The sequence below is a fragment of the Podarcis erhardii genome (genome assembly GCF_964252035.2).
Source record: "Podarcis erhardii genome assembly, chromosome: 7".
NCBI lineage: Eukaryota > Metazoa > Chordata > Lepidosauria > Squamata > Lacertidae > Podarcis > Podarcis erhardii.
In genome coordinates this window covers 54,748,418-54,773,188 of record NC_138511.1, presented here as the reverse complement: position 1 = coordinate 54,773,188, position 24,771 = coordinate 54,748,418, and the positions used below count along the sequence as shown (strand labels likewise).

Below are 24,771 nucleotides of genomic sequence, written 5' to 3'. Positions count from 1 at the left end.
ACCCAGTTTTTGGGGCTCTGTTTTGCCTGAGTTGCCTTTGGTTCCCAAGAGCGGACTTGGGAGTGGTGTGTGGAGGTGCAAGTCAACTCCTCTTATTTTTTTGTCTCCCCAGGAGAGCCGCAACCTGTTCTGCTGCCTGTACCGTTCCTGGTGCCACAACCCAGTGACCACCGTCTCCCTCTGCTTTCTCACTCAGAACTACAAGCATGCCTATGACCTCATCCAGAAGTTGTATCCTTCTAGCATGGGGAGGGAGGGAAGGTAGCATGAGACAGCGTCTGTCTGCACTGTGGAGTCTAAGCAGGCCTCGGAAGCTGCTGCCCCTTGGCCCATAAAATACGGCAGTGAACTCGGGCTGCCAATTAGAAGTGGTCAGCCCCAAGGTCCTTTACATTGCGGAAGGGATCTTCATTTTCTGAGATTCACCATTGCACATCATGATAGCAGCAGAGACCAGAACAGCTCCTATGGCTGGAAAAGTCTCTCAGATAAAAGAGCTCAAAAGTCGTAAGGATGTTGGGAGATGTTGGATGATGTACAGGACTGGATGTGCTCCCTACCTCTCTCCCTCACCAGACGGATCTCACATAATTTAGTGCAATGTTTCTCAAACCAGGGTCCTCAGCTGTTGTTGGACTGCAACTCCCATCATCCCTGACCACTTGTCCTGCTAGCTGGGGGTGATGGGAGTTGTAGTCCAACAACAGCTGGGGACCCCAGTTTGAGAAACATTGCACTAAATTATGTGAGATCCACTTGGTCATCTTAAAATGGGCATAGTGCAGAAACAGAGGAAAGCAGAGGGCGAATGGGGGCAGAAGAGACAGCAGAGCATCGTTTCAATTACACATCCTTTGGCTTAGCTGCAGTAGGATATTATTTTGGAGATTTATATCCTGCCTTGGATTGATCCTCAAAGCAGCTTACAATAGGTTGCAGTAACACAGAGAGAAACCTAAAGCTCCCAGCCATGCAAAGCATTGACCACTGAGCACGTGGCACAACTTGCTGGTTAGGACTTCCAGGAAAAGGGGAGGTTTGAGAAGAGCCTATTTGTAGCACTCGCACAGTTCTCAGCTAAGGCCAGTTTCATGCCCAATGCTGCTGGGGGTGCAAACCGCCAGGCCCCGTTACATGGGGCTGCTTTTTGTCTGAAGTCTCCTATGTGCTTTGAACCATGTTTTAAAATTCATGGCGAACTCATCTTCAGACTTCTAAAAATTATATTATTGGGCATAAACAGAGTACTACAGGCTGTATGTGCATGACCAATCTCTTAGGTACGCTCAAGTTCAGATTCTCTTTTAAGAGCACTTGGAGTCTATTAAAATTACAATTTTAATCTTACTAAGTTTATCACCACCAGTAACTTTTAATCCGCTAGAGCAGCCTTCGCCAACCTAGGACGCTCCAGACATTTTGGACTGCAACTCCCATCAGCTCCCCAGACAGCACCAGGTTGGCGAAGGCTACACTAGACTGTGTACATTTAGATTTTTGCTGTTACCACTGACCTGCTTCTGCCACAAAAATTTTGAACATGGGCCTGCGTAGCACAAGCTGTCCGTTCCCAGGATTTTTTTTCCAACAATGAGGATTAAACAGCTTCTCTGTTTTTAGCTCATGTTTCCATGTTGAGAAGGCGGGAACAGTCAGATCTGGCAGAATAATCAACATTTTGTGCTTAGCATTGGAAAAGTGGCCTGCGGGTAGGCAAGAGTGGGGGGGGGGGGTTTCTTCCAGGAAGGCCTCTCTGTGTCTCTGCACAAGCCCCATCAAAAGGCAGTGGTGTTTTGCAAGCGCCTTCATCATGCCATCTTCAAAGCCAGGAGCTTAAGAGAAGAAGCTTGTTCATCCTCTCTCTGGTCTTTGGCTTTGTAGGGCTGCGTGGTGTTAGGCTGTGTGGCTTCTGTCCACCCCTCACCCTAGTGCCTAGTGCTTTCCAGATGTTTTGGACTACAAATCCCATCAGCCCCTGCCAGCATGGGGAGATTAGGCTCCTTAACAGCCGTGCTCAGTGGTGACCTGGAGGTCACAGTGGATTTCCTGATTGAGGTTGACAAGCTGGTCCAGTTGATCGAGTGTCCGATTTTTACATGTAAGCTCTCTTTCACTCTCGCCGAAGTGTGTATGTGTGTTCGCTCGCATTGGCAGGAGGGTTTGGGGGGCTTTGCACTTTGTGGTGCATTAGCATTGACACACGTACCCGAGGCCCCTCTCCTCCCTCACTCCCTCATTGCAACTGGCGACGTGGCCCAAATAAATAGAGCAGAAGTTATGAGCCTCTTTGCTGTGAGACCTTCTGGCTCATGTGCCCATTAGGGCCATCCAAAAGCAGCAGCAGCGTTGCAGTGGATAGGAAGCAGAATGTAGGTTAGGGACACAAACTGCGTTTGCTCAGGGGAGACCAAGGGAAACAGGGGATGAAAAACCAGCCCCAGGGGGGGAAGGTGGGAGGAACTGAGTGGGTCTGCTCTGGAGAAGAAAAAGATAACATACTTCAAGTCCCTGAGGGCCCCCTGCATAAGAGAAGTGAAGAGCCTTCTTAGCTGCTGCTGCTGCTGCCCCAGAGAGGACAGAGACTTGTTCACATGGGCTTAAGTAATAGGTGGGTAGCTGTTAGCTGAACATTAAGAGGCTTGCTGGGAAGAGCTGTTGGACAAGGCGATTGCAGGGTGGGGTGGAGGCCCTCCTTAGCTGTCTTCCTTCAAGCAAAGGCTACTAGCCACGATGGCCACGCTCTGCCTTCCACAGCTGGAGGCTGTCATGCTTCTGAATATTGGTTTGCTGGGAACCACAGGAGAGGAGAGTGCTCCTGTGCTCAGGTCCTGCTTGCAGTTTTCCTATAGGCATCTGGGTGGCCATGGTGAGAACAGGATGCTGAACTAGACAGATTGTTTCCCTGATCCAACAGGCTCTTCTTATGTTCTCAGAGGCTGGACAAATCCCTCTTTGATCTGCTGGGGATGGAGGCTCCAGCTCTCAATCTCCTGCATTGAGCAGGCAAGGGGTTGGACTACCAGGTGGCCTATAGTCCCCCACAAAAAAGACCCTTTTTGAGTCTAGGCTCTGGCCTTTGCTTTGGAGGGTGGGTGTGGAAACCCAGGTGGCAAGTTCCACTTTGGAATGTGCTTCTGAGCTACCTGTTGCTACAGAAGAGAGAGCCTCAGCAGCAGAAACAACGATTTCTCCCACTCCTGCTGAACCGTGTGACCTTGTACCACGCCCTCCAGAGTTTTCCTTTCCATGCAGCTGCAGTAGCCACCAGTGTAGTGGATGTCAACACAGGAGCCACTTGCGGTGATGGTTGCAAGGAGCTTCTGTTCCATGCAGAAGCCCCCCTCGTTCTTTTGAATTGCTGGGATCTTCACTGGGGGTGGGGCACTGCTGTCTCCCACCCATGCCTGCCCAACTGGGCTGTTGCAAGGCAACTATCTCACTCTGGAGGGGACCTGCAAGGCAATCTGGAGCAGCACCCTGGCCTACACCAAGATCCCCTTTTCCAAATAAAGCCTCTCTTGCCTGCTGCTCCTCATAAGAAGAGCTCTGCAGCTGGATCAGGCCAAAGGAGGCCCATCTAGTCCAGCATTCTGTTCTCACAGCAGCCATCAAGTTGCTTCAGTGGAAAGTCCACAGCTGCACTCTTTCCATGTGATTCCCAGCAACTGGTATTCAAAAGCAGGCTGCTTCTGATTCTGGAGCTAGTAAGCAGCCATTGTGGCTCGGGGCCATTGATGGCCTTATCCTCCTCTGTGAATTTGTCTAATCTTTTAAAACCATCCAAGTTGGTGGCCTTCACAACATCATGTGGAGCAGATTCCATAGTTTAACTGTACACTTGGTGAAGAAGAACTTTTCTTTGCCTCTCCTGAATCTCCCTGATTGGATCAGCCTCATTGGATCAGTTCTAGTATTATGGGAGAGGAAGAAAAAGATCTCCCTGTCCGCTTCCACCCTCCAGCTGCCTTCAAGGAAGGTGACACCACAGCTTCCCTTGGCAGCTCAAAACGCCCTTGCATTGTCCTGCTAGAACAACCACCTCCATGTCCTTTAAACCCTTCACACCCTGTGACTTTTTTGCTATGGATACACTTGGCTACTGTGAGGTGAGCCTTTCAGGTGGCTCAACCTAAACTTATGTCCAGCCTGTCCTTGACTGTGTTGCCCTCTCCAGCTTTCAAGCCTCTCCTCTGATCTCCTCTTCCCTTGTCAACCTCCTTCGTGAGCTCTACTACTCAGAACTTTAATGTCCCCTTTCCCCCTTTCTGGCAAGATAGCATTTGGTTGTTTTTCCTGTTGACCAGAACTCAGCTCGGTAGTCCCAAGGTAACAGTGCCAGTTGATGTTGGAAAAGGAAGCCAAGAAGCTTGTTCCCATGCAGATTATTGAGCCATTGATCAGGCTGTCGTGTGACCTTCTGAGTCAGCCCTTGGGCTCACATCCCTGCCTGGACCTCACACTGTCTCCTGAACCTGCTGCTTCAATGGCAAACCTTTCTCCATCAGCTGGCTTTCCTGTTCCTATGATACCCCATAGAGCATGTGTTAAACTCGTCAAATCCCTTTGCCTATGCTACCAAAGAGACATGCATGCACACAACACTCCTTCTTGCACAAAAGCAGTCCCACTGTGACTCTCCCCACCCCCCACCCCGACCCTCCGAGATTCATTACCATTTCACTGTCCAGTGTCCCTCTCCTGTTTCTGGGTCTGTTTGCTGAGTGGATGGCAGCATCTCTGTGCTTTCCATGGCAGAAAACTCCCCATTTTCCACCAGGGAGACACAAATGGTGTGATGGCATGTGGCTGCAAGCATGCATGCAAAAGGCAAGAAGATGGATGGAAGAGAAGGACTCAGAGGTTCTGTGCACCCTGCCTCTCCCTCCCTCCCTCCTTCCCCCTCTTTGGACAAAGGTCAGCAGCTTTCACAGCCCTGCTTACCCTTCCCTTCTTTGCTTGCAGATCTCCGCTTGCAGCTGCTGGACGTGAAGAACAACCCGTACCTCATCAAGGCTCTGTACGGGCTTCTGATGCTCCTGCCCCAGAGCAATGCCTTCCAGCTCCTCTCCCACCGCCTACAGTGCGTGCCCAACCCAGAACTCCTGCAAACAGCGTAAGTTGCCAACGCCTCTCTGGGGCATCCTTCAGAGCAACCTGTGACTTGCCCCACTTCCTTTGCCGCCTGCCCTACAAAGAGGCAGGGCTTCTGCAGAGGCTGTCTTGCTGCAGGACTGTCCAGCAACAAAGGGGTGGGGAGGACTCCCTGGGCACAGGAGAGCACGTATAAAATGCTATTTGTTGTTAGCACTAAGGGCAGGGTGCACATTTTCAAGATAATAACACTAAGGCAACAATAATAATAATGCTATGATTTTTCTGTCCAGTACACGAGGCAGGAAGGTGTGGACTTATCCAGCACGCTGCCTTGTTGTGGTACCATGAGGAGAGAAGCCATGTCTGTCTATGCCCCTCACCCTCTCTCCTATGCAGCTACTGCATTAATCCCAGAGCTTTATGTTGGGTCAGGAGCTGGCCCCACTTGCTAGTTCTCCGCCATCACATTGGCCTTCCTTTCCTTCTAGTACACCTCATGGTGGCTTTGGCAGGACTTTCAGAGCTCTCTGCATCTGCCAAGTGCTGGTTGTAGAAGACTGGAGTTCTGGTTGGTTGGTGGTGCTCGTTGATGGTGGGGGCAGGTGATCATTAGGTGCAGATCTGCTTGTGGACTTGGTTGTGTGGATGCACTCAGTCAGGGCTTGTGTTTTGAGTAGACAGCACTTCCCATGACAGTTTCTGTTTGTTAGCAGAAGGAGTGTCTGTTGGCCCCATGACTCATGTAAGCTGGCTGGAGTAAGAGAAGGAACAGTAGTTCGTTTTCAACAGCAATGATGGAGCGTCTGCCTGGCCTGGCACCACTACTGGGCATTCCTGTGTGTGCCAACAGTGCCCAGCTCTGACTTCAGCACAGCGGGAAGGGGAAGGATCCCTGTGCATGGCCCAGATCCTGCCAGCCAACCATGCCTCACCCCACCCCCAGGCAAACATAATTTGCATGGGTTTTCTAGCCTGGGCTCTGCCTTAAGTTGAAGCTCCCCTGCTGGCCTTTCCTGCCCCTTGAGCTTGTCACCTTCAGGCCCAGCTGAGGCCCACATCTGTTGCCCTTCAGACTTCTTGCAGAGTCCCTCTGTGTGGTGGTGGTGACTGGCCTCTTGCCTCTCTTTCCCCCATGGCAGAGAGGCTATAAGGGAGCAGCGATCTGAACCGTCCAGTTTTCTTCTGTGGCTCTTCTGCTCCAGGGGCGGTAGTCTTTGAGTTGGGTGGGGGGCTGCAACTCTCAGCAGGCAAGGCCCCCAAGGGTGTGCCGAGAGCCGGTCCTGGAGCTGTTTTGTGAGAGGGGGGAGGACTTCAGGTCCACCCTCCTTGCCCTGCACAGTGAAGCACTTTTTGAGTTTTGTCTATATTTGGTCAGCCTCGGAGGGCTGTGCCTCATCCACAGGCATTTGGCATCTGGGATGGAAACTTTCCCTTGTGGTATTGCCATGGAAACAAGCAGAGCCATGGAGGAGATGGGAAGGAGCCCGTTCCCATCAGCATGCCAGGGGAGCTTGTTTAGGTCTCCTTGGGGATCCTGCATGAACCACAGGCAGCAAGAAGCCAGCTCTCTCCTCCTCCTCCTCCTCCTCCTCCTCCAGGCGCAGTGTGCCTGCTGTTGAGGCTGTTGTCCGGCAGGGCAAAGCAGGGTGAGCCACCAGCTGTCTCCTCCCCTTTTCTCCTCTTCCCTTCGGGTACAGCAGCTGCATTTGGAAGGCTCCTTCCCTTTCAGGAGAGCTTTCTCTTTGCCGGGATTCTTGCACATAAGGGCAGCAGCTTTTGGTGCTGCTGTTTTTCAAAGAGGCCCAGTGCATGCACTGGGGAATGGAGTCCATGTCCAAAGATCCATTAAAAAAAAAAACTTCCTAAACCAGGGAGCCAGGTGTTGGACTCCAAATCCCATCAGCCCCAACAGCCAGCATGGCATCACATAACCAGGAATGATGGGAGTTGGGAGTCCAGTAATACCACCTGGAAATGGTACGTTCTGGAAATGGCTCCAGGAGGGGCTGCACATCGACTCCCCTCTTCATATCTTAAAAATCTGCTCTGTTTCATGGGCAAGTTGCTGCTGTGCGGCTGTTGTGAATGCAGGTCACTGACCCTCTTTGTGTGGGCTTTGGGCCAAGAGTAGTGACTGTTGGGGCCCTTCCCCCACCCCCACCCCACCCAGCTCTATGAAGGCTGCAGCAGGAAAGGCTCTCACCTCCTGGAAGGCCCTTATATCAGAGTCTCCTGAGCTGGCCAAGAAAGGGTGGGGTGGGAGGAAGGAGCTCTGGCACTGGGGCAAAGATGAGAGTGAGGGGTGGTCAGTCTTCTTTAGCCTGTAAATGACCACGAGGGCCTTCCTTGTCAGTTGTGTGTAGGGGAGACCTGTAGGAAAATAGCAATCCATTTAAGTAACAGGGAAAGTGAGAGTTGCTGTGTGGATTTTACCAGGGTAGGGGGTGGGGGTGGGGGTATGTCTGCCCCTCCCCCATTTCTTTAATGTCAGTTCCTGCCCCAGATTGGTGTCACTGTGACACAGCCCCATTCCACCCCCAGGCTTGGGGGTCCTGGAGGGTCACTTTGCGTGTGAGCTGTTCTCTTCTGTGTATTTTCTATGCTGTTTTTCTCCCATGACTGCTGAATATTTGGAGCTGTCAGACAGACTGAACATCTGATTAACTGTGACCTACATTCCATTAAACATTGGCAGTGACTTTCATAACAAATGCAGCTGAAAAGCATCCCCTCCCCGAATTAGCTGGAGATGGGCAGCATTAACTTGCCTTCCTACTTCCCCCCAACCCTTCCCTGGTGTTTTTTTCCATTTCATTGCAGGGATCAGGTAGCAGATCTCTTCCCAAATTCTCCTTTTGCAGAAAGAAAAGTTCTGCACTGAATGGGAGAGGGGAGGGGAGGGGGACCTTTTTGACCCAGAGGGCAAGTTCATTATCTCCCCACACCCCCAGTTGGCAAAGGTGACCACCCACCAGTCAATCGCTTGATGTCATTAGAAGCCCTAATTGAATCACCAAGACAGAGGGTGTTTGAGGAGATGGTGTTCCAGATCTTCTGGGTGGGTTCACACTCCTCTTGAGGAATCGTGTGTGCAGATTGTTGGAGCTTATTGATCTAGCTGCTGCCACTATAGAAGCACAAGGGACCTCAGTGGCACATCTTGTCTTTCGCCAGCTTTGTGTGCCAGCCTCTCCTGACAAAGAGTCTAGCCAGAGATATTTATGCTCCTGTAATCTTCTGTTTAGACTAGTGCTGTGCCCTACATGTGGGGCTGCCCTTGAAGATGGGTCAGCTGCTGTAGCTAGTACAGAATGCAGCTATTTTGTGATTTCACCCCCCTCTCCCTTCTAAAGCAGTATTTGAATTATTTTGTTTGGCCTGGAAAAGAGGGGAGATATGATAGCCATCATCAAATATCTAAAGGGCAGTCACATGGAAGATGGAGCAAGTTTGTTTTCTCCTGCTCCAGAGGCTAGGACTCAAACCAATGGATTCGAGTTACAAGAAAGGAGATTCCAGCTAAACATAAGGAAGAATTTTCTGACAGTAAGCACTGTTCAGTGGTGGAACAGACTCCCTTGGGAGGTTGGGGACTCTCTTTTTTATTATTAATATTTTTTATTAAATTTTCAAATTTTACATTTCAAATTAAACATGTTTTATTATACCATACATTCATTGACTTCCCTCACTCGCTTTCCAAGGTTCATTTAACTTATCCACCATTCCTGCATATTTTAATATATCCAACTAATTTAATTTTCCTATCTTACATCAGTTCAAAATATGTTACATTGTTGAATTACTTTAATACTGCCAGCATTTTTAACTGTGCACAATTATTTTCAATATACTTGACAAAAAAAATCCACTCCTCTTTAAATACCTGTTCTTCTTGTTCTCATATTCTACTTGTTAGGCCTGCTAGTTCTGCATATTCTATCTTAAGTTGCCAGTCTTCCTTACTAGGGACCTTTCTCACTTTCCATTTTTGGGCTAACAAGATCCGAGCCGCTGTTGTTGCGTACATGAATAAGTTCTTCTGACTCCTGGGAACCTCTGTCTGAATAATTTCTAAGAGAAATGCCACTGGCTTTTTTTAAAAGTTGTTTTAAACATCTTTTTCATCTCATTATATATCATTTCCCAATATACTTTAACTTTTTTGCATACCCACCACATATGGAAAAAAGTTCCTTCTACTTCTTTGCATTTCCAACATAAGTCCGATTCCACCTTATACATCTTAGCTAATCGACTCGGAGTTAAATATCATCTATGGATCATTTTCATATAATTCTCTTTCAATGTGTAGCATGCATTAAATTTCAGATCGTTTTTCCCAAAGTTTCTCCCAGAGGTTTAAGTCTATATTATATCCTATATGCATTGCCCAGTGGGTCATTGATTATTGAATCAGCTCATCTTTTGTTTCCCATTCCAATAACAGTGTATACATTTTGGACAATAATTTTTCCTTGTTTGTCAATAACTCTTTTTTCAAATTGAGAGCTTTTTAAAAAACCCACAATTTTTCTTATCTAATTTAAACATATCATGTAATTGGTGGTACTGAAGCCAATCAGTAACTTGGCTCCTTACTTCTTCCAGTGGTTTCAGTCCGGGTTTGTTCCTTGAAAAGTCCAACAAATCTCTATAGGTCACCCACCACCTATCCATGTTTATTCTTTTAATTGTAATTGTTTCAATTGGCGACAACCATAGGGGTTGCAATGCCTGGCATCCTCCAAGTCTTTCCATCCCTTTGGAACCCCATCCTCTCCAGCTCCCACTTCTTGCAACATCCTTCTCCTGGTTGCCAAGGACTAAACTCTTCCATCATGACATTTCACTTCTTTCCTTGTGGAAAATGAATTTCCAAGGCATTTGCTGCTGCTGCTGCTGCTGCTGCTGCTCCATTGAATGCAGGGAAAAAGGCGGATAGAACTGGAGAAGTGCTCTCTTTCTTGGACCAGCTTAGGTCAGCAGCAGTTTGGAGGTCTCTTTTGACTTGCTGAAAGAGAGTGTCTGGTGGGGATTTGCGAAGTTGATAACTATTAACAGCAGGTTTTGTTTTGTTTGAAGCTGGCCCTGTATACGCTATGGGTGTGCACAGCACACACACACACACACACACACACAGAGAGAGAGAGAGAGAGAGAAAGCCAGATCTGAATTAAAAGCATCCTCACCCTGCAATCATAGCAGATTAGGCAAATCTGACCAGTTTGCTTGTTTCAAGGCATGTGCTTTCTTTGGGGGCGGTGGGCAAAGGCTCATGTAAAGGAAGGGTTGATCAGTGACAGATTAGCCGGGGAAGAGGGCAGAGTGCTTTGAACTGTTGTGCAGGAGGAGCAGGAAGGTGGCCACTGACCAACGACACTTCTCTTAAACTCTCTTGCAACTTTTGAGATTACAGCAAAGTATCCCCAACTCTTTTCCTCTGCAAGCTGTAGAGCAAGGACTGGAGACAAGAGATGCCACATTTTTGCCAGGTTCTGCTCTTGCCCAGCAATTCTAGGGACAGGTAGGCCCCATCTGGAGCCCACTGTGGTCCTACTGACTAGAGTCAGCGCTCCAGAACAAGGAAGGTGCTGGCTGCCTTCCGTGGAGGGGGAGAGAGCTGATGAAAAACCCCAATTCGTTTCCCAATTGCATTTTGCTATAGAAATCTCTCTTTAACTTTCTCTAAAACGAAGGCTGTGGTCCTGGGCAAATCCAGGCCATAGAATTCAGCTGCACTTCCAAACATGCATAAAATTAGACTGCCCCTCTCCAGTTATATCATTTACCAAATATTAGATAGAAACACTAATATTTCCAATAATTTAGTTCAGTTGCCTAATCACAAATATTTATTTATTCCATGGAATTTATGTGCTGCTTGATTGTAAAAAACAAAACACCTCAGAGTAGTTTACAAAAAAGAAACTTTTAAACTTGGGGCATATAGTTGTTATAAGTGTAAGATTTTGTTACAATATTACAGTGTACATATGCTTCAGGTTACACACTCCGCTAATCTAGAAATAGTGCTTCAGGTTAAGAACTTTGCTTCAGGATAAGAACAGAAATCGGGCTCCGGCAGCACAGCGGCAGCAGGAGGCCCCATTAGCTAAAGTGGTGCTTCAGGTTAAGAACAGTTTCAGGTTAAGTACGGACCTCCGGAATGAATTAAGTACTTAACCCGAGGTACCACTGTATATGCAAGGAGTTGCAGAGTATTATAACATTGCAAGACTCTTATTTAGTCCAGTGTCTTTTGCATAATTAAGTACATGAGCTTCATTGCAAGGTGTATCTGCCTATTTTAAGGTATGATGCAAACCCCCCCCCCTTCCTCCATCCCATCACATTTGCCTTTAGGGCCTAAATGAGGTTTGCCTTTGTCAAACTGTCCTCCTACTTTCCTCTTAGCAACTGCAGTTCACCAAGGTTCTGACACTTGGTAATGTTTATGAACATTCTGTGACATCACAGCTAATCAGCCGGTGATTGGAGACAGGTGTCTACTAACAGCTGGTTTTTAGCCTATAATGTATTTGAGATATCTGAGAAGGTGCAGCCTCCTTTCCTTCTCCTTTGTAGAAGCACCTGTCTGCATCTACACCAGTTTTGGTTTACACCAGCCCTGTGTTTCACATTCCCCTGCAATTTTTGAGAAAGCAGGAGGGTGTGAGCTCAGAGTGGGCTCAATTCTGCGCTCAGTTCGGTGTTTGTCACCAAACACAGATTCAGCCATTTGCTTTACAGTGCAATTCTAAGCATGCTTACTTAGAACGATTTCACCACTATTAAGCCAACCTACTATGGGAACAGAGCTGTGGACATGTGTGCTAGCTTGTATCTCTGCTATGAGCCTTCCTGGAGACAGCTGCCTTTGAGCTGGCAAATGGAGGGAGATCTTCTTGCGATATTGCTCCCTGATGAAGACCTGCCATTCCTGGAATCTGGCTGGCAGCTCAAGCAGCCCTGTTGCTGCTGCCGCTGATTCCAGCTGTTGTTCCTGCATCTACCCCCCACCCATCCCCCGTCTTGCCTGCCTTCCTATCCCACTTGCAGTTCCAGGGTGCTGAGCCACAGAGCACCAACCGCTGGGCTGTCCGCTTACCAAAGGGAGAGGCGCACAAACAGGAAATTCTTTGCAGTTTGAGCAGAGCTCAAGCACTGGGCTTTGTCTCCAAATACACCCTGGATTAGTCACACCAAAAGGGCAGGCTAGGATAAAGGGCCCTTCTTGCCCCATTATGAATGTTGGGAGCTTGTAGGAAGCAGAGAGGACGAGATTCAAACTGCCCAGGTCAGATACAGAGTTGACATCTTGTCTTGGCTGTGAGACCTACACAATTGTCCTATGAGGAAACACAGCATCCTTGCATGTACATGTCATTCCTGGCATTTGTGGGGAGCCATGGAGGGAAACCTCTTTGCTCCCCTCCCTCTTGATAGGGAGGGACGGTTGGTTGGCTGCAAATTTCTCTGCTTGAGGCTGTGATGGGTGATCCAGCCAAGGTCCTTTTTTCAAACTGTCTAGGTTGTAATGGTAGCTTTTAAGGGCTTCCTCAGTGAGAAGATGAGTGAAGGCAGACAGGACACTGCTCACATGTCTGCTTCCATCTTCCCCTGCAATCTGCAACCACAGGGGAGTTTTTGGGTGTATATGGTTTGCAATAAACTAGTTCATGCCACGTGAGCTGATTGCATGCCCCAGAACAATCTACAGAGCACAAGGAGAGGTTCCTCAGCATGCTGCCCTGGGATAAATATTATGAAGATAAATATTATGAAGGGCAGTCCACAAATGTCGTGAACAAAAACAAAGCAAAATCCAAGTCAGTTGGGAGGATCTTGGAGACCTCCATGTTGAAAACAGCCCTTGTACATTTCTGGTTCAGAAAACCAATCTTTTTCAAGAACATGATTAGCTTTGAATGAAGGAAGTTGCAGGCAGACACCACTTTGAGATAAATGGGGATGGCTCAAGAGCACTGAAGAGCTTGGCAGGCATTATTCCTCGTTGCCCTTGAGGTCTCTGCATGAGAATCAAGATCAGTCTCAAGCTGCATATTCAGGAAATGGGGGTCAGAGGTGGGGGGCATTGCCTTGGGCAGCCACTTGCCTGCCAATTCTGAAGGCCAACTGTGTTGAACTTCAGGTGGAGCAAAGCTCTTGTGGCTGACTCAGATTCGTTGCACTTGGGCTGGATTTCTGTGGTTTTAATATTTGCGTTTTAGCTTACCCTTCTATGAGATTGGGAAGAGAAATCCTGAATATTAAAACAGTATCAGATATATTTTCTCTGAAGCAACAATTCAGTTATTTGTAAACTTATGGATTTCCATATGTTATGGATGCTTTAGCTGAGATCCCTGCATTGCAGAGGATTGGGCTAGATGACACTTGAGGTCCCTTCCAACTCTCTGATACTAGGATTCTATTATCAGAGATAGTCTGTAGTGAGCAAGAATACCAAGAGGTCTTGTGCAACTTCAAGAACATTTCCCCTTCCTCAAAGGGATTGGTTGAGCACAAAAGGGTCCTGCTGTACCTGCATATGATTGCGGGGAGATGGAGTAGAGGTGGTCACAGCATTGCCCTTCTTTTTTACTATTGCATCCATGGGCACCTGAGTGGTGATTATCTCAAGAGTGCATGTGTCTTCCAGTCCCCAGCCCCTCTTTCTGGCCACAAGGCTGTTGGCAACAGTCCCCACCCCCTGATGCTCTCTCTTCCCTCTCCCCAGGGATGGCCCAAAGGCCAGCCTCACCTCCAAGAAGACCTCTGTCACCACCCCTGCCATAGACTACGCAGAGTTGCTGCAACACTTTGAGAAGGTCCAGAGCAAACACCTCCAGGTCCGGCACCAGCGAGCCAACCGGGGCGAGAACCTGGATCGGAGAACTGTCTTCTGAAGGCCGGAACCCAAGGGACACGGAGGAAGCAGCCAAGCAGCCGGAGTAGCTTAACTCCATGGCTTGGAGTTGAGAAGCAACCTTGGCTGGATATTGCTGCTAGCTACACACTGAAGAGATGTCACCTGGCTGTGGGGACAAGCCAGCATGTTCTGATCCTCCCAGGCAAGATTTTCTGATCCTCCCAGGCAAGATTTGCTTGTGAGGTGGAACAAGAAGCTGCTGTGTAGTTTGGGATGTGCTTTTCCTCTCTGGCAGTGGTGCAAGAGCCCTCGCCTTCCCTTGTGATGATCATCTGATGGTTGTAGCCGTGCTTTTGCTACTGCCAGAGGGGGGAAAAGAAATGGGAGGACTTCCCAATTCCAGCCTGAGAGGGGGGAGGGTGTGTGGGAAACCCTGGTGCAGCCCTTCCTCCCCACTGATTTGGGGACACAGTTGCCAAATCCACAGCGCCTTGACCCCTCTCAGCAACCCTGTGGGCTTGCACACTGGTCCCCATGTGTGGGTTGGTCAACTGCTATGAACTCCCAGCAGGATCACCTCCCTTGCCTGCTTCCCACCCAGCCCCCCCAAAACCATGTGTTTGGACTGCACAGTCTTAGCTTACAGCTAACCTGTGTGTATGTGTATATATAGATCTCTATAGACCAACTGTATTTCTAGCCTGGATTTCTTTGTACTATTGTAAAACACTCCTTGCAATAAAAGGTATGGCAAATAAAATGATTGATGGCAGAATGGACTTCACTTCCTTTGGCTACATCCTCCCTGCCATGAGAGAGATCAAAGGGGTTGCCCAGTTTGCACTGCTGTTTGGCCAAGGGGGCCTGCTGAAACCTCAGTTTGCTGCCCAAGACTTACCCAGCCTTTTCCTCCAGCTGTTTTGGACTACAGTTCATAGAACTGTAGAGCTGGAAAGGATCCTCTATCAGCCCCAGCCAACACGAGGATGTGATTTTGGGTCTGATGGGAATTCTAGTCGAAAACAGCTGGAGGAAAGCAGGTTGGAAGGTGAATCTATCCTGTGTGCCAGTCTGAAGGTACCACAGCAGGTGCTGGACCTTCTTTCTGCTGCTATCCACTCTGCATAAAGTGCTCCCTGTTCCTGCACGCTATACTCAGAAGTAGGTCTGGTTGCTTTCATTTCTGTGAACAGACATGGCATTTTCTTCCATTACAGAGTGGGGAAGTCCTTTGCCCTAGTAATCTGAACCCTGACATTTTATTTAACCTTTGGTGTCCTGTATGAATAAAGTTTTTTTAAAAAATAAAGGCTTCTCCTGGATCAATGAGTGTCATTTCCACAAGCAAAGCTCCCTTTTTAGCCACACTTCTCTTTGCAAGCTCTCACTTGCGGGGGCTTCTGCAGTTCCTTCTGTGTACCTGCATTAAATCTGGAACCTCACTTTGTAGCCTTCTGGTTGAAAAGGTTTACTAATTGTGACAGGAAAATCTGCCTGCCTTTTGAGAAGCTGATTCTCTTGCATATCGGGCTGTGCCTCCTACTTAGGACAGCAGGGCCTCAAGCAGTGATGCAACAGGCAGCCTCTTCTAGAGGAGATAATCATGCAGCAGCTGCAGCTGCAGCAATGCAATGATACCAGTACCTCCCCACCTGCAATCTCTTACTACCTAGGTGGAGGCCAGGCCTAAGTAGTAACTCCGTGGAGATGCTGCAGGTGGACTTTGGGCTCAGGGTTGCCTTTGACCTTGACCTCGTTTCTAGCTTTAGGCCCAAGAAGCCCCTGCAATTAAGAAGGCCTTGGGGAGGGCTGCTGCTTGGCCGGCAGAATGCCGCAGGTTCAATCCCCGGCAGCAGTCCAGCCAGGTCTGAGGTTCTGGAGAGCGGCTGCCAAGCAGTGGAGGCAAGCTTGGGTGACGTGGTGCCACCCTGCTTCCCCTGGCGAGGTTGGGCAGGGTTGCTCCCATTTTGCAGACGGGGGCGGGGAAAGTCCGTGGAGCTTCGAGGCAACAGCTAGAAAACGCAACTGCTCTGCACCCCGTCCCCCATGTGTAGCCGAGACCCATCGGGCCTCGCTCCCGCCCACTCCCTCGGGTCCGACAGGAGGGGTGTCTCCTGTCCCCAAGGGGCCAGCCGCCTCCTGTTAGTGGCGAGGGGAGCGTCTTCCATGGCCCCCTCGGCAGCTCCAGGCTTCGGTGGGCGAGAGGAAGAAGCCGCTGCATCGAAGCTGCCCAGGCGGAGCGCGGAGTTGTGGGTCACCCGCGGGCTCTCCACGAGTGGCGGCGGCGGCTCCACCGCTCTCCCTGCAAAGCCCCTAGCTTGGACGGCCCCTCCCCCTCCTCCCGGCCCGCCCCCTCCCCGCATCGCCCACGTGACTGGATCCCTCTCCCCTCCCCGCGGATTCCGGCTGCCTTCTCCTGCGCCCCGTCGCTCTGAGGCGTCCGCCCGGCTCCCCTTTTGCGCGCGGCGACGCTCTTTTCCTCCCCCTCCCCGGCCGGCGGGGCGCTCGCCGCCCTTCTCGTCGTCGTCGCTGCTGCTGCTGCTGCTGCTCCGGGCCAGAGGATGGCCACTGCTCGGAGCGCCTCTTCATCGCCTTCGCTCCCGGCTGCGGCAGCGCGGAGGGCCGCCCGTGGCGGGAAGTGACCGAGGGAGGCGCGCCGAGCGAGCGAGCGAGCGCGAGAGACAGAGAGAGAGGCTGCGGCGAGGCAGAGGGAGGAGGAGGAGGAGACGCCGCCTTCGCCTTCGCGGGGCTGTGTCGGGACTGGCCCCCCTCGACGGGCTGCCGCCGCTCGGCCATGGAGACGGCGGAGAAGGAGTGCGGGGCGCTGGGCGGCCTCTTCCAAGCCATCGTCAACGACATGAAGGTGAGCCGCTTCGGAAGAAGGAAGGGTCCGGCCGCCGCCGCCGCGCCCCGTCTGCACAGAATGGGGAGGATGCGGGGACGGGGGGCGGAGGCTGGAGTTGCTGCTGCTGCTACTGCGGGAGGCCGAAACCCGTAAACAAGCCTGGCGGGGAGGGGCGCGCAAGGCAAGGGGGCTCGCCTCTGCCTCCCTTCCCGGGGAGCCCGTCGCGCCCTTGGCTCCCTGGCCCGCCGGACGCCCGAGGCAGCGCGCGGAGGATGGGCACGCGCGACGGCGGGCGGAGTGGGGGGGGGGGGTCTCGAGGCTGGCCTGCCGCCGCCGCCCCCCAGCCCAGACAATGCTGTCATTGCAGGAGGAGCGATTTCGGAGGGGGGGGGGAATAAAACCATTGGGATGGCGGGGGGGGGGAGCGGAGCTGCTGCCGCCTTAACTCATTCGGCGCCGAAGCTGTAAATCGGGTAGCCGAGGCTCCCTCAAGCGCGGCGGCGTCTGCCTTGTGCTTCCCTCCATCCCGGCTGCTCGGCTTCCTCCATCAGACGGTTTTCCTTCTTCAAAATGGCCAGGCGCTGTTTCGGAAAGAGCTGAGCATAGTAGCAGTTCTAGCCTGGACGGTCGCGGAGACGATACCTCCGAGCATGGGCAGAGGGCCCTTTCGCCACCATTTACTATCTATATCTAGTCTAGTCTAGTTCCTACGCAGTAGAAGCGCCGTAAAGCTCTGCATAGTGATAATTTATCTAAATACCAAGGAAGGGGCGGGAGGGGGACTTAGAGAGAAATGAGTGGATCAGTGGCAGATGGAGGAAGGGGGCGGGGAAGTTGTTGGTGCTGGGCCTGGAGAGCAAAAAGCAGAGGCGAGTGGCGCTCACTGCCTTGCCAGATTCAGCATGGCGGTAGTTGCCCCTTGGCCTGGCCTGCAGGAGCCTCTTCTACCACCTCCACCACCACCCCTTATGCAATCCTGTCAAGATTACTTCTCTTACATGGCTTGTAAGGAAAGTGAAAATGCCACATGGAAGAAATCCACACACCCTAGAAAAATGTGTGCCCTAGGAGGGTGACTGCAACCAGGAGTTGTGAGGATCAGCAACCTAACTGGCTTTACAAGAGAAAGTGGCCAACCCTCTTGGAGAATGAACATTAGAATGGCAATTTAACCTGGAAGGATCAAATTAGCAGGCTCAACAACCTTTGAGGATTCAAACAACCAGTTTTTCACCAGTGAGCCCTGGCGGCTCTGGCAAATTGCCCCATGCTAAGGATCTGGGGAATTATCAAGACAGAAAGAGTCTCTCTTGTCTTGAACTTCATCTTGAGCCACATCCCAGACAAGGTGGAAAATCTGGCCAGCTGAAATTGATGGCGGCTGAGTTTATTGAGCATCAGATTACCTTGTGGACAACCTCATGCACCTGAATTCCCACTACAGAAATTGGCCACGAGTGGGGAGGCTGTTAAAATCCAGCGGGTGAAGCCTTTGGGAGGAGATTGCTAGACACGGTAGAGTGAAGCTTTGGGTTGGTTCTCCTAGATCAGTCTTTCTCAGCCTGGCTCCCTCCAGGTGTTTTGGACTACAACTCCCACCAGCTGTTCCAGCCAGACCCCTGGTTCTATTTCTGGTTCCAGTTCTGGCACTGGCTCCTGAGGCATGAAGCAGTTTCCTGGATACCTTGTTCCGAGCCACATTTCATTGTCAAAGTTGGGCATAGGCACAAAGTGCCATGTTTCTCCTTGCTGCATCAAATCATGGAGCTGGACAGATCCCACCCACTCGCCAGTTTTCCCCCTACTGCTAAGTTTGATTTCCAGTTTCTTTTCTCTCAAGGGGGACTCAAGATGGCCTCAATTCTGAAAGCTGTGTGTCCCACTTAACCTGAGTTGTAACTGGTGCAACAAAGTAGAAGGGAGGAAGGCAACCCATCCAAAGGCTGGCCCTGCTTCAGCAAAATTAGTTTTGCATTAAAATGCAGCGGGCTGCAGATGTCACTCACTTGCTTAATATGCACTTAAACCCCCCCTCCATTTCTGGCTATACCAAGTGTGGAGGGAGCGGCGTGTGCTCACACATGTGTGGGTTTTCCTCGCAGAGATTGTTGAGGGGGGGGGCGTGTTGTTAGATACTGTTAGTGCTTCAGGAACTGTGGGTAGCTAGATCCTGGAGGAGCCACTTCCCACGGCAGTAGACCATTTGAAAAGTAATCATTGGAACAATTAAAATCGTAATGCATAATAGAATGCAACGAATAATCTAAGACAGACTTAAAATTATAATCATAGTAATTACCAGAATGAAGCACCAGCAAAAACCTGGGAGCGAAAACTCCCTTCAAATGAACAGGCTCGGATCTTGCATCTTTTAAATAATAGTAAATAATTCATGAAGGTGATGGAAGCTCCTGTGGCTGCTGGGATCCTGCATTCAATGCCCAGTTTGATGAGTTGCCTCCCTTTCTCTTCCCCTGTCCTCTTATGACCACTGAACACCCAAGGGTGTTCCTAAAACACCAGGCTTCCTCTTAAAACTGGCATACAATCCTTAGAAGCCCATGGATGTTTGAAGAGCCCCCTGAGTCTATTCCTGGGCCCAGGATGACCCTCCAATTGCAAGTGAGAAGGGTTCCTCCCCACCTGCCTTCTCCAGGGCCTCTACTTTCCCTTTCCTTTACTCTGACCAGCTGCATCAGAAGCCACCCCAAGCACCTGCATGGTGGTTTTTAATTGTAGTTTCCCAAATAATTCTGTGGACTGGGGAGCCTGTGCCCTTCATCATGTCCCATCAGCCCCAGCCATCATGGCCAGTGATGAAGGATGATGGAGTCACCCCAGCCTGGGCTAAAGCCAGCAGTTTTGCTCTGAGATAAAGCAGCAGAGTTCTTCAGAAGCATTCTCTTCCATTCATTCAGAAACTCCTCCCCACATTTTAGGAAAACCGTGTCATTGTTGTTTGATTTATTACCTGTCCTTTGCCCAAGGGTCCCAGAACAGGTTGCATCATTAAAAAGAATCATTTAACCCCTTCAGACCTCAAACTCATTTTATACCACTATAACCTGCAGTGCACGTTTAAATTTTCTCCTCATTTCTCTCCTCCCTCAGTTCTACTTTTCTGTCCTTGCTTTTTTGTATGCTTTGGTTTCTTAACAGGCCAGAAACACGCCCTGGGACAGCAGCCAGGGCAGTTTTGTTCATGATGAGTACCTGGTGTGGGAGCTGGAAAACTGTTAAGCCAGCAAGCGCCTGAGATGAAGGCCCTTAGGCCCTTCCTGCCTGCTGCTCCTCTTCCTCCTTATCATCTGCTGAGTCATTGTTTGCAGCTGGATCTTCTCTCAGCCAAGTAGACCCTCATCCCAAGGAGATGCCTGGCAATAGAGCCTTCTGTATCCAGTCAGGTGCTCCTGGGCTTTGTGCTGGGTGCACTGCTGCCATCTCTTGAGGCCCTGGGGGGCATTCTCTCTACCGCCCTTCATGTACACAGGGGTAGCCAGCGTGGTTTCCTCCAGATATTGTAGGACTACAAGTCCCATTGGCCATGCTAGCTGGGGCAGATGGAAGACAAAGTTCAAACACACCTACCCACTATGTCACTAAGGTGTGCTCACCTGGTCCTCTTAATGCCTTTGCCAACAGGCCCACCTACAGAGAGAGGTGATGGTGATGTTAGGTAACACTAGGCCTCCTCAGTAGATCTTGCTGCCATGGCCCCTGTTATCTGTTTGGATTCCCTCAAGAAAGGCTCCACAGAACCAAGTGTCTGGTCTGCAGTTCTGCCAGTGTTCACTGACTGCCTGGACTCTCCATGTCCTTCCTCTGTGTATTGTTGGAGCTTTCCTGGCCTTGGTCGGGTTTGTTGCCCATGTGAGTCTCCACTTACATACAAGGCATGCTGAACTGGCGGTTTTGCAGGAGACTCTGACCTGCTGCGTCAAGGGAGACCTTGCACTCCTCCTTCTGTTCTGGGAGTGTTTCATGAGGTGTGGGTGCCTGGCCAGTGGCCTTTCTCGTCTTCCTAGCCCACTGTTCTGTGTGTCGGCGAGGACTGCTTTGGCCTGGCTGGCCTGTATCCCCTGTGGCTTTGTGGTTGGTCTTAATGCCCAGCTTCTGAGGCTGCAAGTATTAAGCCAGCTTGCACCGGCTTCCACATTTCTGTTGCCCTTGGCTGCTGGAGGCTTGTGAGCTGAACCAAGTTCTCAGTCACTCACCACCTCCTTGCTTCTTCTGCCACGGCTTCAGGCAGAGTTGCGCTGCTGCAGGTGAGCTGGCTTCCTTGCCATGGCTACTAATCTTCCAGTTGGCTGGTGAGTTTATCAGCCTCCCATCATCCAGAGAAGCACGGTTTGGCATCTGTAAAACAGCAGATGGTTCTTAGATGAGTTAAGATGAGTGACTAGTGGGGTGCCACAGGCTTGTCTTGGGCCCAGTCTTATTCAACATCTTTATCAACGACTTGGATGATGGACTCAAGGGCATCCTGATCAAATTTGCAGATGACACCAAACTGGGAGGGGTGGCTAACACCCCAGAGGACAGGATCACACTTCAAAACGACCTTGACAGATTAGAGAACTGGGCCAAAACAAACAAGATGAATTTTAACAGGGAGAAATGTAAAGTATTGCACTTGGGCAAAAAAAATGAGAGGCACAAATACAAGATGGGTGACACCTGGCTTGAGAGCAGTACATGTGAAAAGGATCTAGGAGTCTTGGTTGACCACAAACTTGACATGAGCCAACAGTGTGACGCAGCAGCTAAAAAAGCCAATGCAATTCTGGGCTGCATCAATAGGAGTATAGCATCTAGATCAAGGGAAGTAATAGTGCCACTGTATTCTGCTCTGGTCAGACCTCACCTGGAGTACTGTGTCCAGTTCTGGGCACCACAGTTCAAGAAGGACACTGACAAACTGGAACGTGTCCAGAGGAGGGCAACCAAAATGGTCAAAGGCCTGGAAACGATGCCTTATGAGGAACGGCTAAGGGAGCTGGGCATGTTTAGCCTGGAGAAGAGGAGGTTAAGGGGTGATATGATAGCCATGTTCAAATATATAAAAGGATGTCACATAGAGGAGGGAGAAAGGTTGTTTTCTGCTGCTCCAGAGAAGCGGACACGGAGCAATGGCTCCAAACTACAAGAAAGAAGATTCCACCTAAACATTAGGAAGAACTTCCTGACAGTAAGAGCTGTTTGACAGTGGAATTTGCTGCCAAGGAGTGTGGTGGAGTCTCCTTCTTTGGAGGTCTTTAAGCAGAGGCTTGACAACCATATGTCAGGAGTGCTCTGATGGTGTTTCCTGCTTGGCAGGGGGTTGGACTCGATGGCCCTTGTGGTCTCTTCCAACTCTATGATTCTAAGATGCCTGTGTGTGTGTGTGTGTGTGTGTGTTGCAAGGGGCCATGCCTCCACTTCTTCCGCTGTGCCCCTTTCTCCACAGAGCGGATGGTGGACATACATAGGATGAGTCGCAAGGTCATTGTCTCATGTGATGCCTACACTAAGTGACTGAGAGGTAGTCCTGGACTGCCCAGTTGACATCACTGGAGGATAGGATGTGGCTGTTAATTAATCTAACAGAGCTAAAATAATTGTTGCCATTTCATTTAGAATTTACAAATGAATTGGAAGTAGGGGAAAGCACAGCTCAAAGGTTAAGCCTTGAATGAATGGGAGGATGATGAGGTCGCAGGTTGAGCTTCAGGAATGCAAGGAGAATGTAGCCAGGCACTCAGTCTCGTTTTATTGAACAAGCCTTTCATGGGGGATGGGCCTTTTTAGGTGCTCTTAAATATTGGGATAAACTTTGACCATCTCCAAAGCACAGACAGAACACCATGTTCCATAATTTTAAATTCCCCTGGTGTGGATTGAGCATCATTTTCTGCCACTGATGACACTCAGGCTCAGTGCACAAAGCACTTTAAGTGTATAGATACTGCAGGCTTCCATCTCCCCTTCCAGATGTTAATTGTACACAGGTGCAGGCCAGGTTAGCAATGAAAAGTTAGTAAAGCCAAAACTAGATGCAGGGGCTGGAGGCCTTTATGTTTACATGTGGATAAAGTTAGCAGGGGCTTCTGATTTTTCAGACAAAAGGAAGCATGCAAGTGAGGAGTTTAAGACTTCCTCAAGTCTGTTGATTCCCTTCCCATATCATCTTCTGAGGAATGAAAAGGGAGAGGTGCCCTAGGTGGTTCAGTGGAACTTAAAAAAATGGATGCCTCATCCTACACCTGCTTATATACCATTTACAAACTTTTCTCACATTGAAGCTGCAACTCTCAGGAAGCCCAGCTTTGGGCTAACCTCCAGCTCTGATGCCGCCCTGTTTCCAGCAGCTTTTCCCCAGGGGCAAGAGGGGGGTGGGGAAGCCATTTTCTGCTCTAGAGCCCTTCAGAGCCAGGGAGAGGACAAAAAAGGTTGCAGTGAGTTCTTCAGGCCTAGATCCTTGTGGGGGCAGGGAGAAGGAAGCCTCCCACTCTCAGAACAAGGGGTGCCCCATGGAGGGCCTGGACAGATAGTGCCAATGCAGCTGGACCAAGAGAGAGCCCGGAGGCCCTGGCCAATGCCAGCCTTCATCAGCTTGGTGCTTTTCATATGTTTTGGACCACAACCATCTATCAACCACAGTCAGCATGATTTATCACCTTCAGTTTAAATAATATGGAGGACACCAAGTTGGTGAAAGCATTTATCGCCATTTTAGGGGAAAGAAGAGGCAACTTGCCTGCCCTGGATTTTCCAGCTGTTTGCTTCATTCATTCCTACTTTCTTGTTTGAGTCATTCATTTCTTTCCTGCTGAATTCACAAAGCAGCCATCATCCACATTGCATCCCCAAATGAGAACCCGGAAGTGCAGGGACCACCAGGAACACCCTGTGTGCAGCTGTTTGTAGCTCTAGTCTATAGCCTAGGCTCTGTGCTCCAGTGGGTGCCCTTGGGGACTAGGCTAGGCTCTCATCCCAACAGGGGCAAACCCTTTTACCAAAACTCAGGGTTCAAGGTGTAGCATAGTCTCAACAAGTTGAAGTCAAGCAGAGACAACCACTTTAGATCCAAAATGTAATCTGGAAACATGGTTTGGCTCATAGGGAGTTCAAAAAGGAGACAGAAGCCCTTTTTTATTTACAGCTACTGGGGGGCTTAACTGGGAGGCCTTATACCCTCTGAAACCCTCTGGTCTCTGAAACCACAGCTGCTGGGAGTGAAAATGAAGGAGTATCAGAGATTGCATACTCATGAGTAGATCTGTGACTGTATCCAAAGGCACATACTAGGTCGTTTTTGGCCTGGACCCCAAGCTTTGGGTGCTGGCGTTCTTGAGGACTGTGCAGGGAAGGTCAAGTGAGGAGCCTCATCTGACAGTTGTAGGGATTTTTCACCAGGGATCAACCCACACAGCCTCTCAAGTGGATCCTCAGCTTTGGATCCAGGGGGCCGTGCCTGCTCCACAGACCCTTGACCTGCAAGGTGTTTCAGTTCGTTCTTCAAGGGCTCGTGGTTATGAGAACTGTTGGGCCTCCTGCCCTTGGGCAGAAGCAGTAAGGGTTTCACTTCTCTGTTAATGAGTGATTTTTATTTTTTGTCTATGTGGACTGAGCAGGGTCCACTGCTTGGTGTGCAGGCCAAGGAAGGGGCAGGATAAGGTCACACAGAACACATAGCTCCAGCTGCTGCCCAACTCTCAAACAAGATCAGGTGAGGAGCTGACTGGAGTCCGACCTGTAACATTGGAGTTTGACATGTGGGAAAGGGATCTCAAAGGACAACTGGTCAAAACTCCCCCTGTAGGAAACCTCTGCAGGAAGTCACAGCTTCCATCCAGCCCTTGCTGAGGTGCATCTAACAAAGGAGAGGTGGCCATCTTCTGAGGCAGTTTGTCCCACTGTCAAAGCAGCACGCACGCTGGACATTTTTCCTAATGTTTGCTCAAAAATCTCACTTCTT

At 50.0% G+C, this 24,771-nt stretch overlaps 2 protein-coding genes across 6 annotated transcripts in view; both read left to right on the top strand.

The window, feature by feature from the left end:
* The window catches only part of VAC14 (VAC14 component of PIKFYVE complex), a 72,496-nt gene extending 57,752 nt beyond the window's left edge, over positions 1–14,744 (top strand). The window contains exons 16-19 of the mRNA XM_081872301.1: positions 113–231; positions 2,019–2,098; positions 4,963–5,113; positions 13,838–14,744. Coding sequence (XP_081728427.1) covers positions 113–231; positions 2,019–2,098; positions 4,963–5,113; positions 13,838–14,006 — 519 coding nt within the window. The 3' untranslated portion in view covers positions 14,007–14,744. The remainder of the gene's footprint in view (positions 1–112; positions 232–2,018; positions 2,099–4,962; positions 5,114–13,837) is intronic.
* A 1,607-nt stretch (positions 14,745–16,351) lies between these two features.
* MTSS2 (MTSS I-BAR domain containing 2) overlaps positions 16,352–24,771 on the top strand; it is a 59,371-nt gene continuing 50,951 nt past the window's right edge. For 3 of the 5 annotated variants that reach the window (XM_081872305.1, XM_081872307.1, XM_081872306.1), the window contains exon 1: positions 16,352–16,832. In XM_081872305.1, the coding sequence (XP_081728431.1) occupies positions 16,764–16,832 (69 nt within the window). In that variant the 5' untranslated portion in view covers positions 16,352–16,763. The remainder of the gene's footprint in view (positions 16,833–24,771) is intronic. The other 2 variants (XM_081872309.1, XM_081872308.1) reach the window with 2 other exon arrangements.